The sequence below is a fragment of the Furipterus horrens genome, unplaced genomic scaffold (genome assembly GCF_987537825.1).
Source record: "Furipterus horrens unplaced genomic scaffold, mFurHor1.1.pri manual_scaffold_3, whole genome shotgun sequence".
Taxonomy (NCBI): Eukaryota; Metazoa; Chordata; class Mammalia; order Chiroptera; family Furipteridae; genus Furipterus; species Furipterus horrens.
The window spans coordinates 150,848,947-150,863,224 of record NW_028327173.1 but is presented as its reverse complement, the minus strand read 5'-3'; the positions used below and the strand labels follow the sequence as shown (position 1 = coordinate 150,863,224).

Sequence of the window (14,278 nt, the reverse complement as noted above, 5' to 3'; positions counted from 1 at the left end):
CATGTGCATGCTGAGTATTTCCCCAAAGCCCATAATTTGGACTCCTGTAGTGCTGCACACCTCTGCACTCTCCCATCCTTCCCAGACAGCTCTGCTCCCTGCTCACCACTGCAGCAGGGGTGGGTGGGTCTAAAGGGATGCTCCTCCTGGCTTAAAGTCCCCCAGCCAAGAAGCCTTGGTCTCGGCAGCCAGACTCTTACGCTAAACTCATGACCCGAAAAGAGAAGGACTGGGTGATAAAAGTGCAGATGGTTCAGCTGCAGAGTGAGAACCCCTACCTGGAAGACTATTACTACCAGGTGAGCCCCATGAACTCTTCCCAACCTCTGACTTCCTGATCAAAAAGACCTAGACTCCATGGGCCCTCTCAGGTTTCTCTTCAGCTCATAGGGGCCATATTTCTAAAATTGACATTCCGACCTCATTCACCCCTTTCTTCTACACCTTAACCCAGTGGGGTTCTTTTGCAATTCCCCAAACACACTCTGAGGTTTTGTCCATCCTTTGCCAAGAATGTCCCCTATTCAGCCTGGGAATATGGACTTTTCCACCTTTGTACACATTTGTGAGTCTTTAGAAATGTCTTGTTATAAACATTCATCTACTTACCTTATTTATATAAAAAAATAGCGATCTTAGAAATAGTGGGATTCGATTTGTTCAATTGAACAAATGATGGTAGACATTTTGACTCATTTCCTCCTGCTTCCTATCTCCTCTTGTTGGGGCAAATATTTGTGTTTCGGGGTTGTCTAAGCTTTCTTTTACTATCTCCTCAACCTCCATGAGCCCCCTACCAAGGTTCCCACCTTTATCTCCTTCCTATTTAATTCCTTCCTTTCTCTCCACCCTGCTTCAAAATTCTCTTTCTGTCAGCATCACTGAAAGTAAAATAGTTTTATAGTCTGGCCTTTTTGATACTATGTACTCCCAAATGAAGGAGCTTTACTTAAATCCTTGTTTGGCTCAGTGGCTAGATTTTAGCTTGGGGTTTTACAGATTTCTTTAGGAAAATATTAGAGCTACTGAGCAAATCCTCAGCTGTATAAAACTGGCCAGAGACCAATGGACACTAGTGCAGTCACTATGCTTCGAGGAACAGACGGTCTTCATACCACCAATAACTCTTGACTTTGGAAAGCACAGGTAGAATCACAAAATCACAACGGGGAGGTGGAGGATATGCAGTGTGCAGTGTATAACTTGGGAACAAGGAATGCAGGAAGGTTGCAGATGCTGGGGCAGGTTTGCTTCCTGGCTCTCCGCTTTTCTCTCTGCCTTTTTATCAGACCTGGTAGTGGTACCAACTCTCAAAGTTCTTAGTAGGGGAATCCCAGGACAGGTAGCACACGGCCCAACATGTTTAAAATACTTGAGAATGATTGCCAATAGGGCCTAAGGTGCCAGGAATGTTTCTGGAATGGAGGCTATAGGATAGGGTGTGTTAAGTTTCACTGGAGAAACTTAACTCTAAGTTCAGAAGATGAGTATATGTTTTTACATTCCATGGACACTCAGAAATATTATCAGAAACTAGAGAAGAAGGAGGCAGATGAAGAGTTGCTTGGGCGAAGGAGCAAGGTTGAGTCCCTCAAGCTGGTAACACCTTACATTCAGAAGGCAGAGGCTTATGAATCAGGTAGGATCAGGGCGGACGTGCTGGGCTGGGCTAGCCATCTGGGTGGATGGAGGGTGGAAAGAGCAGGGAAATATGCCCGTTCTGACTTTTTTCATGCAGTTGTTCGAATCGAGGGTTCCCTAGGCCAGGTAGCTGTGTCAACGTGTTTTAGCCCTCGCAGGGCTATTGATGCTGTACCCCATGGAGCTCCAGAGCCGGTAGGAGTATTCTCTTCCCAGAACCCCTTTCTCTTCCTTGTTTTGGAGCAAGGTCTTAAGCACCCTCATGCTTGAGTTCAGTTTGTGACCTAAATGGGAGGAACAAGTGTGATTAGACTTTGTGTTAGCCTTTCCAGCTCAATTTCTAGCTCATGGAAGGCCTGGGCTGCCGCTGTGGAAGTGCACCTGATGGCTGGGGACTCTCTTCTAGGAGATGGGAGCTGCAAGCAGTCAGAGGCTTCGGGTATTGTCCTGGATTGAGAAGGTGAGATCAGCTCCTTAGAGATGATTTCCTAATTTACCTTTGAAAATGGGATATTGCTCATATTGACCTCTTCCTCCCCTTTTTCCACCCTCAAATTCCCAGATGTTTCTTCAGTTACTAGAGATAGAAGAGGGCCAGAAGAATGGGCCTCCACAGCCTTGCTACTCTGAGCAGCAGAGAAACCAGGTTGAGAAGCTCTTCCAGGACTTAAAGACCCAGGAGCAGAACAGCCTAGAGTGAGCATGGGAGGGTACACCCTGCCCACCAAAGAGAAGATCAGCAACGACGTTGGCTTTGCTTCAGCCCCTGCTTTCTGGCATGTAGCCCTTTCCTCTGTGCACAGCCTGAAAATATTCTCCTATCTCACTCACAGGGAGGCAGCAGATGGCTTCCTGCAGGTGCTCTCTGTGAGGAAGGGGAAAGCCCTAGTGGCCCGGCTGCTCCCCTTCCTGCCCCAGGATCAGGCTGTTAGCCTTCTTCTGGCTGTCACACACCACCTGCCCCTCCTGGTCAAAAGGGATGCAGCTGATCAGGTACTGTGGCACTAAGTGGAGAAGACGATGGTTTCACGGGCAGGTTAGGGATCTTTTCTCCTTCTCCAGTCCCCAACCCCAGAGATGCCAGAGAAGGCGCTGGGCGGTGATGAGTGTCGACCCTGCCCCCCTTAGGTGAGGGACTTAACAGAATAAACTGTAGGAACAGCTGATCATCTGTGGGTGTAACGAACAAAAGGAAGCACACAGGCCTTGGCTGCACAGGTGTGTGTTGTAGAGGGTGTGAAATAAGGACGCCTTGACAAGTGTTGAGCCCTTAGGAAAGGCATCCTAGAATAAGTAGATATTGAGGGACCAGAATTGGGGATGGAGAGATACTAGTGGTAGTAGGTGTGATAATAACCTGACCAAGTAGGTAACAAAGGCAGGTCAGCAAGAACAAGGATCGAGTAGGGTGGGGGAGGGGGACAGCATGGGGCATGGTAGGAGAAGGTAGAGTGGAGTTTGAGAGAGGCACTCGCCGACCTTCTTGCAGGTCCTACAAATGTTATTCAAACCTCTGGGCAAATACATCAGTCACTTGACTTTCCATGAACTTCTCCAAGGACTTAAGGGACTAATACTGCTTCCACCTGGCTCCTCAGAGCGGCCAGTCACCGTGGTGCTTCAGAATCAGGTAACACATCTGGGAGGTTTTTCTCTTGCCATAGATGGCCTCCAGGTAGTATCACTGACACAGAATAAATGAGGGAATGTTCTCATCTCCTCATCTTCCCAGCTTATCCTCTACATTAGGATCACCTGGATAGCTTATTGAACACCAGTTCCTTGGACCCACTGCCAAAAGGTCTTGTTTAGGAGAACCAGAGTGGGGCCCAAGCATCTGCTTTTCTAACAAGCTCTCTGATGATGGTGTTCATGTACCCTCTAAAGCAGAAGTGACCAAATTTTTTTTATTTTGTTTTTCTTTAGGTAAAAAAAAAAAAAAAAAAAAGAAAGAAAAAGAAAAAAAATCTGACACATCACCCATGCTAGTTTATAAGTCATTTATATGTAACACTATACTAATATTAGGGGCATAAGTACAAAATAGAACATTTAAAAGATGAGACTCTAGATGTGAAGGTCTGATATCTTCTAATATGCCAGTGGTTTATCTTACGATCCCCTCTCCAAAGATCTTTGCCTAAAGCAGTGCTTCTTAAAGTGCAGTCCACGGACTACCTGCATCAGATTCCTGGGTCCATTTCTGACCTACGAACTCTGACTCCTGGGGGCAGGACCCACAAATGTACATTTAGTCAGTTCCCTAGAACAGTGGTCCCCAACCTTTTAGGCATCAGGGACCAGTTTCGTGGAAGACAATTTTTCCACAGACCAGGGTGGGACAATGGCTTTATAGGCTGCCACCAGATGTGGCTTGTCACTTGCTACTCACTGATAGGGTTTTGATATGAGTTTGCAAGCAATTGATTTATTATGGTCTCTGTGCAGTCGAACCCCTCTGCTAATGATAATCTGTATTTGCAGCCACTCTCCAGCACTAGCATCACTGCATAAGCTCCACTTCAGATCATCAGGCATTAGAGTCTTGTAAGGAGCATGCAGCCTAGATCCCTTACAAGCACAGTTCATAGTAGCATTTGCACTCCTATGAGAATCTAATGCCGCCACTGATCTGACAGGAGGTGGAGCTCAGGTGGTATGCCAGCGATAGGGAGTGGCTGTAAATACAGATGAAGCTTTGCTGGCTCACCTACTGCCCACCTCTTGCTGTGTGGCCCAGTTCCTAACAGGCCATAGACTGGTCTATGGCCCCCGGGGGTTGGGGACCCAGCCCTAGAAGAATCTTTTGGAAAGTTCAGAGCAATGATTCCCTTGGAAAAGTCTGAGAGTTCTTTGGCCAGCCAATGTAAATTCTGACAGCTCTATGGGTGTTGGACTCAATTTGTACATATAAACTTGCTGTTGTAGTTAGGAAGACAGAGCCAGGGAAGCACCAAATGCCTAGGGTGAACTTTTTTCCCCTGGATGCTTTATCACTTGCAGTTTGGAATATCCTTGCTCTATGCCCTGCTGAGTCATGGGGAGCAGCTGGTATCCCTGGATCCGTCCCTAGTGGAATCCAATGGTGACCATATAGCTTGGTAAGATTATAATGGCCTATAAAAATTATTTCAGTACCCCTGGGATGTGTAGGCTGGGCCAGATGAGATATTTCCTGAGTGGTGTATGTATTCAGGCATCAGAAAGGAGTTTGGTCAAAGGGAAGACTAGCAGAGTTGTAGTTGCTCTGCCTATTTCCCTCTATAGTCCACTAGAGTGTTATTTTCAATGGGAGGCAGGGTAATATAGTAATTAAGGGGACAAGCTTTATTTTTACTTTTATATATATATGTGTGTGTGTGTGTGTGTGTGTGTATTTTCCATTACCATTTAGAAGGGGACAAGCTTTAGAGTCAAACAGATCTAGGTTTGAATTTTGCCTCTGTCATTTGTTAGTACTGTAACTTTCGGGTATGTTACTTAGCTTCTCTTTAGCCTGTTTCCTCATTTATAAAAGAGGGATCTAGGGATGACAGTACTAACCACTTAAGAGTTCTTAAGATTAAGAGTGAAGATGCATAAAGCACTAAACAATACCCTGGCATATATCAAAAGTGCAAATGTTCTCTTAATTGCTATGTGCATAGAGGGTCATATTGGTGATGAAGCATAATAAGGATCTTTGCCTTCAGTCTGTTTCCTGTATAAATACAAATACTTTGATATATTTCCTCCTCTCTGCCCTCTAGGACAGACATAGTGATTCTAATTGCCTGGGAGATAGCTCAGATGCCTACAGCCTCTCTGGCAGAACCGCTATCCTTTCCCAGCAACCTTCTTCCCCTGTTCTGTCGCCATGTGGACAAACAATTGGTACAGCAGCTAGAGGCTACAATGCAGTAAGTTATGGAAGAAACAAGGTCATAATCCCTTGTTCAAGGTTAGTCTAGGTTCTGTCACTTTTCTATTTCTTTTCAACCAAGAGCATGGAGGATAGCTTTCTTTTAGAAGTAGTTGCAAACACTCTGGCATTTACTGAGTAATGAGTCTATCTCAGATTAGGACCCTATGGCCTCTTCCTTTAGCTAAACCATTTAATTGATTCCCAGGTGCTTTGGTCATTTATCATGCTAAGCTATTTGAGGGCAAGACTTAATTTGAAAAACTGAATTGTTCATTCAAGAAATATTTGATGGAATCGACAAATACAATGCAAGATGTTCAAATTAATGCAGAACAGCCCAAACGTTAATCTCCAAACAGGTCCCTTTGACCAGCAGGCCCACAACACACAGGCACCTTAACAGCTCCAGTATCTAGGAGGCTTCCAGACCTGCTACTGGAACAAGTACAGGAATCAATGAACCAAGTATCATCCCTAATTGTCCCAAGAGCAGAAGCAACAATGGAGGAAACTCCCACCGTGGAACTGACCCTGTGAGAAGCAAAGACAATGTGGAAAATGCCTGATACTATGGAACACAGCAACCCTAGTATGAGAGGTGAAACATTACTATATCCCTCTTTCCAGCAAACAAAGCTACCGAATCAGTAGGCAAAGCCAACGAACACCAAATTCAATGCTGAGATGAATCACAAGTCCTGTCTGGATCAAACACAGTCCCTCCATCCAAGACCACCACGCATGCCTCCACAGTGGAGTGGCCCAGGAGCAATCAACAACAACAAAATATATAAAGTATCAGCTGTTCCAAAATATAAACATAAACAACATGGAGGTCATATCTGTCCTCAGAATTTACCATCTGCTGAAAAGAGTCAAATATTATTTTTTTCAAAGATTTTATTTATTGTTAAAGAGAGGGGAAAGGAGGGAGAAAGAGAAAAAGATAAATATCCATGTGAGAAAGAAACATCGGTTGGTTGCCTCTCACACGTCCCCAACCGGGGCTCTGGCCGGTAACTCAGTCATGTGACCTGACGGGGAATTGAATCAGTGAACTTTCAGTTTGCAGGATATCACACAACCCACTGAACCACACCAATCAAGGCCAGATATTAAGTCACACTACTACTTTAGGAAATAGAATTGTTTGCAGTTAACACCTGTTCTCTTTGTAGGCTTGCCTGGATCTACTGATCTTCTTGTTCTGGAATGTGTGCATGTGGGAAAAGTTTAATCATCAGACATTAGTTGTATGGGCTATGTCTACAGGGATCCAAGAGTCTGAAGATATTTCTTATGCTTTGATATATAGGAGGACCCCACTCAAAACATTTTCTTATGCTTTCTTCAAAAACCTGATGCCTAAAAAGTCATGGCACATAGCAAGGTATAATTAAAGAGACATTATAATGATGTGTTGAAACTTGTTTGTAAATTAGGAGGTATAACAAAATCCATTTGCTTATGTGTGAATGCTCTAAGAATGTTATTATGAGGGACAAGGTTTATTATGTCTAAGGTTTATTATGTCTAAAAGAAGTATGACCCTGGAAGTTGCTTCAACGTTGCCTTTTAAAAAAAATAGCCCTAGCTGAGCGAAGAGTTGACTTTAAATATATCTTTGGGGATATAAAATGTTTACTTTAACTTGACCAACAAAGTTATACATTTGTCAGCAAACACTGGAGTGCCTTTTATGAACTAGGAATCATTCTGGGTGTTAGGGTAACAGTGGTGAGCAAGGAAAAGTCCCTGCTCTTCTGAAACTTACATTCTGTTTGGACAGGGACTGACCAAAAATATCAAGTGGTGATAAATAACCACGGTGAAAACAAAACTGGGTGATGAGTAACGGGAGTGGAATGTCCCAGGAAGGCCTGTCAATACAGGTTACATTTAAGCTGAAATGAAAAGTACTTCACATAGAGGCACTATTGAACAAAAAGCCCCCAAAGTGAGAATGAACTTGGTGTGTCTCAGGAAAATAAAGTGTTGCTGAAGTACAGATAAGTGGGGACGGTAGAGATCTGTAAGCCATTATTTAAAAATAAATTTAAAATAACAAAAATTTGGATTTTTTTAAACTGTGATAAAGTCAGAATTTTAAGCAAGAAAGTACTGTGACATGATTTCATTTTTAGAAGATCACTCTGACTGCTAAATAGCTAGGGAATAAGAAAAGGCAGGAAAGTTCAGAGGTTTTTTTTCCAGCAGCTCAGGCAGAATTGAACAGTGGTGACAAAGCAGAGCAGAGATTTGGAATAAGTCTTGGAAGTAAGTAAGAGTCAGCCATTGTTGATGGGCTGGATAAGGGTGGTAGTTAAGAATCAAAGATAACTTCCAGGTAGAGTGAATGGTGGGTGTTCCACACTGAAGTGGGGAAAAATGACAAAAAATGGGTTTGTGAGGGGTTAAAAATTAAATTTAGACACTTTAAATTTGAGTCCTGTTAGAAATCCAATTAGACATAAGAGGTAGGTAGACAACAGTCTGGAGTTGAAGGAAAAGGTGGTATCAGGATAAAGAGACAAAAGTGGGAGTTATCAGCACATAATGTTATTTAAAGATAGAGAGGGAGAGGTTATGTAAGAATAAAGGCTGACTGAGGAGGAGTTATCAGTAAAATAGGTAGAAAACTAGGGAAGTGGTATCACCAAAGTTGAAAGTACTTTAAGAAAGGAGTGAGGAACTATAGGTGATGGCTGGTTCTGGCAATAAAGAGATCATTAATCTTGAGGGACAGTTTTGGTGGAGACAGCAGCCTAATTAAAGGGGTTGAGGTGAGGAGTTTTTCTGACTACAAAAGGAGTCAACTTGGAATTTTCTAGGAGGGAGGCAGAAATTTGACAGGAGGTAGCCGTTGGTGTAGATTAAAGGAAGTCATTTTTTAAAAGAATGACATATGTTTTAAAACAGAAAGTCTGTCCACCCAGTGCTAGCAGAGCCAATCACTAAACACTGAGAATTGCAGTGGAGAAGTTCTGGATATTTTATTGATGAATTGCATTATCCAGGAGAATAGGAAACTAACGCTCAAAAGCTAGAATTCCACAATGGCCTGTGAGTTACAGATTACATAAGGCAACTGATTGGTCAGAGGTGAGGTAAGGGTAAGGAATCATTTCTTCAGGTCTTGAGGACAGCTCTGAAGTCTTTTCAGACTCCTTCTGGTCTCATGGGAGGTAGCCAGGGAGTTGTTTCACCTTAGGGCTCAAAACTTGAAACACAACTTGGAGTAAGATGTTATCTTTAGCCTGCCAGAGGTCTACTATCCTCTGCATCAGGGTTTACTGATGATCTAGGGGGAAAGGCTAGGTCTGAGGGTAATAGAAAGATATGATTTCTAAAGCCAAGATTTAAAACTAAATTTAATCAAAATCATAAGGACCATCGGTTCCACATATTATACCATGTCTGCATGATAAAGCATCCTAATATGGAGGGGGGCAGAACAAGGCAGGAGAAAAATAGTTTTACAGACACAAAGCCTTAGAACAAGAGGATTGAAGTCAAAGCACAAACAGAGCTTATCTTTGGTAGCCCTGTGATTCCATCTAATTGTGGAAAAGAATCTTAAGAAAGGGACTGCTGTCTATTACAGTCTTTTCCAAAAATGCCTGTACCTCTTCTCACCCCTCTGCTCTTCCTCTCTCCTGACAATCTTGGATCATACTTCCCTGAGAAGCAGCATAGTCGTCGTCGTCGGCAGCCGTCCGTCTCGAGAGACGATGGTGTAGCTTCTTAAGAGTCTATCTGCACCGCCCAGAATGGCTGTGCAGTCCGACTCGGGAGTGACATGGTATCTGTCTCCTCCCGTGTTGAATCGACATCTTGCGATGACACTGAAGCTACAGAGCCTGGGCAGGGTAATATGGAGGGTCTGCTGTTGCCCATGCAGCAGACCCCCCCCCTCTCTTCGCAGCTGAAGGGTCCAAGGGAAAGACAGAGTCGATACAGCTTGGCTTCAGGTGCGCCGCAGGAGTTGCCGGTGTTGACTACAACGTCAAACCGCCTTAGGGACTCCGGCTCCGGATTTTCTGTCGGGGTTTACTCCCTTAGCCTTTCCCCTGAAGAGGTATGCCGCAAGGCAGCGGAGGTTTTTTGGAGTCAGAGTTTTCCTTCTCTGATGTACCCTGACTGGAAGATCGAACCAGCGACACTTAGCTCGCAGGCCGACACTCAATCCACTGAGCTAAACCAGCCAGGGCTTGACAACATGTAGCAGCATAGTAATGACAAGATAATCCCACCACTTCCACTCCTTACCCTGTTTCCCCTGGCAATTACAATGCATATTTTATTTCAGTACTCAGATCAGCTCCCTCGTGATTGATCAGTCCACACTACTAAGGGCATTGCACCACCCCAGGGCCTGTAAACAAAAATAATAGCACAATAAGAAAAGCCAAGAAAACAGGCAGGAATCGGGTTCCAATAGCAAAGGGTAATGCTACAGAGTGAGCAAGCTGTTACAGCCTGTCTTAGGCCGCTTAAATAGGCCCTCAATTATTTCACGGAAGTTAGCACATTGTATACGGGACACGGAAAATTACGTTTTTCCGCAAACTGCACAGAGTGACTTTATCTTTCGAATAACGAAGAATGCATTCTAAAGTAAGAAAATCAAAGTTTCATACAATTCAAAGTAGTTTTCAATTTATAATGATCTTACCTAACGACAAAATTTGCCCGCATATTTCAAAATATCTCCCCCTCCCACCATGATGCCTGGGCACAAAATGCCCGCATACAATTAAGTGGGCTTGAGGCAAAGCAGAAGCGGCTTTGCTAAAGCGATTGGTGCCGCCCTCTACAGGCAAGATATGTAATCTGGCAGGGACAGCTGCGCTGTAGCTGCTTGAGCCAGAAGGCAGCGAGAGGGTCGGCCACGTTGCGCATGCCCAGGACACAGTAGGGTTCAGGTGATCTGAACAGCTGCCGGACTAAAGATGGCGGCGGCGAAGTGGCTCGGAAAGCTGCAACGCTGAAGTCATGGAGCGAGTTCTACCAATGTTGTTGGTGCCGGTCCCCGCCGAGGCAACGGGGCGGCTGGGAACCCGGGCGCAGTTGCACAGAGAGCAGGAGGTTCTGGGGAGCCTGTCCGCTGCAGGCAGCCTTCAAGTGCTTTCTTTGGCGCCGGGTGGCCGGGGCGGGGGTGGCTGCTCCCTCGACGGGCGCTTTCAGCAGTAAGTGCTGCGGGAGGGCTGGGACTTGTGGGGGGGAGTCCGGAGCCCTAGCTCGGTTGGCCCTAATGCCCCGCTCCAGGCCTGCAGGTAGCGGAAGAGGGATGGCAGCCGCGGAAAATGCCTCAACAGTTAGCTCGGTTCTGTCTCGGAACCTTTCCCGCTTGAGTCCATTTCTGTACCCTCGCTTCCCAGTTCCGGGTGGGCGGAGCCGGCGGTCCTTCTCTCTGCCAGCTGCGGGGAAGCTGGGGTGGGTCTCAGTTTAGGCTCTGATTCTTTTATTCATTAACAACGTTCGATTAGTCGTCATTGTACTCTGCACCTTGCTCACCTTTTCAGTTAAACCCGTTAAAGATACCAGCTGGAGATCATGTTTAATTGGGATGATCCTGATACCTTCTTCTTGCCCCTGAAACATAGCAAGTTCCTTCACAAATGGGGCTTTCCTCCCTTTCTTCTTTAAGGACAAAGGGCCTAGTTTGTACACTCATTTACTCACTCAACAACTACTTATTATGCGCTTGCTGTTATCTAGGAGGATGCCTAAAAGTTGAATAAGTATTCTTACATGTGAGGCTGGCGTGATTTAGGAGTGCAAGAATAAAACCATAATTACAATCATGTATTACTTCCCACTTTTGTAACTCTTGATGCAGGACTTTGTTTTTACACCATTAAGCTTGGTAGCGCCACCTGAGTCTGACTGGACTCTTTTTATGATAGAAAACGTTTTGGAAATGATCAGCTCTTTAAAACTGAGTAGACAAAAGGTGCCTTTACCTTGGACTCTCCAGGCTCTATAACAATGACTGAGGGTAGACATGGCGTTTGTTAAATCAGTGAATGCTTTAAACTGTTCTGTGTTTTTCTTCTTTATTCCTGATCTCTAGTTGCTAGAAAGAGGAAACTCCCTAGGGGAAGTAGATTTATTCAACAGTATTAAGGGTTGTAAAGATAGGGATGAGGAAGCGCAAAAAGTAGAAGGCTTTAGGTGTTTGAGAACTTAAAAGAAGATAAGACATACGTACATGAATTAATGGTGCATTCATAAGCTACTGCATGCAATAAATAGGTGGATCAAGAAAAGCTTTAATTTTTTATTTGAATTGAATTTTAATTCAAATACTTCATACGGTAAAAATAAGGACAAGTTTATAGTATTCAGGGTTTACATCTTACTTTTAAATATATGTAGCCCTTTTTATATTGTTGAAGTCACTACATTCTATATTTTGTTATTTTCATTGAAAATTTCATCTTTCCATGTGATAATATAGTCCATGTGCTAATAATGGTATCACAGTATTCTGCCTTTTAAATGTATCTTAATTTGTTGAACATTTTCCATATTCAACATTTATGTTGTTAGGGAGGCAGTCTGAGAGCAGTGACATCTTTTTAACTGGCTGCCTTCCAGTGGCATGGAAGTCTTATGCACTGTGTTTGTCAACCAACATTTGTATATTGAAACCTTAACCACCCATGTGACCATATTTGGAGATAGAGCCCTGAAGAAGGTAATTAAGGTTAAAAATGAGGTCATAAGGGGGGGTTCTAATTCTATGGCACTGGTTTCCTACTAAGAAGAGGGAGAGACACTAGAGATCTCTCTCTAAGCACAGAGTGAAAACCATGTGAGGACACAGCAAGGAAGTGGCTGTCTACAAGGCAGGAAGAGCTGCCTCACCAAAAACCACTCTGTGGGCACCTTGATCTTGGACTTGTAGCCTCCAGAACTGTGAGAAATAAATGTCTGTTATTTAAGCCAAAAAATAATTTATGTTGTTTTCCAGATTTTCAGTGGAAACAGTCAGGAATTGGGTGTTAATGAAAAAAATTATCAGTCTAGGCACAAGGATAGAAATATATAACGTATTAATCTTTTCTAATAAGGACATAATAGCACCAAGTTCAGTTTTTCTAGATATAAAATTTACTACTTCTGTAGGGAAAAAAAACAGCTTTTTTAAAAAGAAGAAACTTTATCAGTGTGGTAGCCTCATTTCATTCCATTGCATTGTTTACAGAATTGGGGCCCTTTTATTTTTTTAATGTAATTTAATTTGATTATTTAACTTGAAGCTATAGTATCATTAGTCTCTTTCCATCCTTGTTAGCCAGTGTTGTTATGTTGACATTACACTGCTTTAAAAATTCTGTAACTGCGCTGTCCAGCATGGTAGCCATTAGTCACATGTGACTTAAAATTTTAAATTCATTTCTTCAGTTGCATTACTCACATATCAAGTGCTCAGTAGCCACATGTGGCCATTGGCTACTGTATTGAACAGTGCATATATAGAACACTTCCATCATCACAGGGAGTTCTGGACAGAACTATTCTATAATATACCATTTTGGAGTCTTAAGGTCTGTTAATACAAATAATTGCTTTTTTCCCTCTTTTTTTCATTTATTTATTTCTAAACTTTTTCTATTATAGTTGTCCCATTTTTTTCCCCCATTGCTCTCCCCTGTCCTGCCCACCTCCCCCTTTTCCTACAGTCCATGTCCATGGGTCATTTATTCCAATTTCTTGACTAGACCCTTCCTTTTCTTTTTCCCCTTTTCCCCCTCTCCTCTCCTCTCTGGTCACTGTCAGGCGGTGAAAGACAAATACCATATGATTTCACCTAATACAGGAAACTAATGAACAGATCCCACTAATGAGTAAAATAGAACCAGAGGTGTGTAAACAAGGAACAGACAGACTGATAATTACTTTCATTTTTAAAGTTTTTGAAAGTATTTGAGTTACCAAAACTTATTTTGTTCATTGTGAGTACCACCTCATATAACTTATATACATACTTGGTTGTTGAAACTTACCCTTAATCATGACAGTTCTTTTAAATATATCATCAGTCAGGATTTAGGATGAAGAAATAAAAGCAGCCATCATTTATTGCCCCATGCCCCCTTTTCACCACCCACTTCTATATTCTTGTGTTGATGTGAGGGAGCTGAGGGGAAAGAAATAGAAGGGGAAGCAAAAAAAGACAGGATCTAGAGCAGTTTACATTCTCTTAAATTTGATGTAGAATTAATGCTACCAGATGAACTAAAGAACTGTTCTCTGCTCATTCTGCTCTTCCAATCTCACCATTGTGGGTAATGTTATTGTAGATATAGAATATGAAAAATAATCTAAACTTTTTCCTTAGATTTGTGTGGGAGGATTCTCCTAACAGCAGCACACCAACAGACAGGCCCAGACTGCTCGCTCTTAGTGAAAATTATGAACTGCTCCTCTTTGAATTTAATTTGAAAGATGGAAGATGTGATGGAACCATTTTGTATAGTTATAGCGAGGAGATGTTGCAAAAGCTCATCGAAGATCAAAATATCAGTAAGTATAGGTGGTCTTTTAGAATGTTTAAATCTGTGACATTACGATGTAATTTTGTGTATTTCAGGAAAGGCTCCTATATATGTAAAATTGTGAGAGATATGCCTTGTCCAATAGTAGCCATCTGGATTTTTGAGCACTTGAAATGTGGTTAAGATGTCCTTTAAGTGTCAATTATATATTAAAACTAGTTTCACC

General features: G+C 42.9%; 2 protein-coding genes across 2 annotated transcripts in view; both read left to right on the top strand.

Annotated features, from left to right (window-relative positions):
- The first annotated feature begins 209 nt into the window (after positions 1-209).
- On the top strand, positions 210-6,941 carry PATL2 (PAT1 homolog 2). The gene is made up of 10 exons (XM_090271978.1): positions 210-299; positions 1,519-1,639; positions 1,739-1,836; positions 2,048-2,101; positions 2,204-2,337; positions 2,475-2,634; positions 3,131-3,271; positions 4,645-4,742; positions 5,391-5,540; positions 6,724-6,941. The coding sequence occupies exons 1-10, from the start codon at positions 210-212 to the stop codon at positions 6,740-6,742; spliced, it is 1,065 nt and encodes a 354-aa protein (XP_090128104.1). The 3' UTR covers positions 6,743-6,941.
- Positions 6,942-10,473: 3,532 nt separating this feature from the next.
- The window catches only part of SPG11 (SPG11 vesicle trafficking associated, spatacsin), an 87,988-nt gene continuing 84,183 nt past the window's right edge, over positions 10,474-14,278 (top strand). Inside the window, exons 1-2 of the mRNA XM_090270529.1 lie at positions 10,474-10,734; positions 13,896-14,080. Coding sequence (XP_090126655.1) covers positions 10,541-10,734; positions 13,896-14,080 — 379 coding nt within the window. The 5' untranslated portion in view covers positions 10,474-10,540. The remainder of the gene's footprint in view (positions 10,735-13,895; positions 14,081-14,278) is intronic.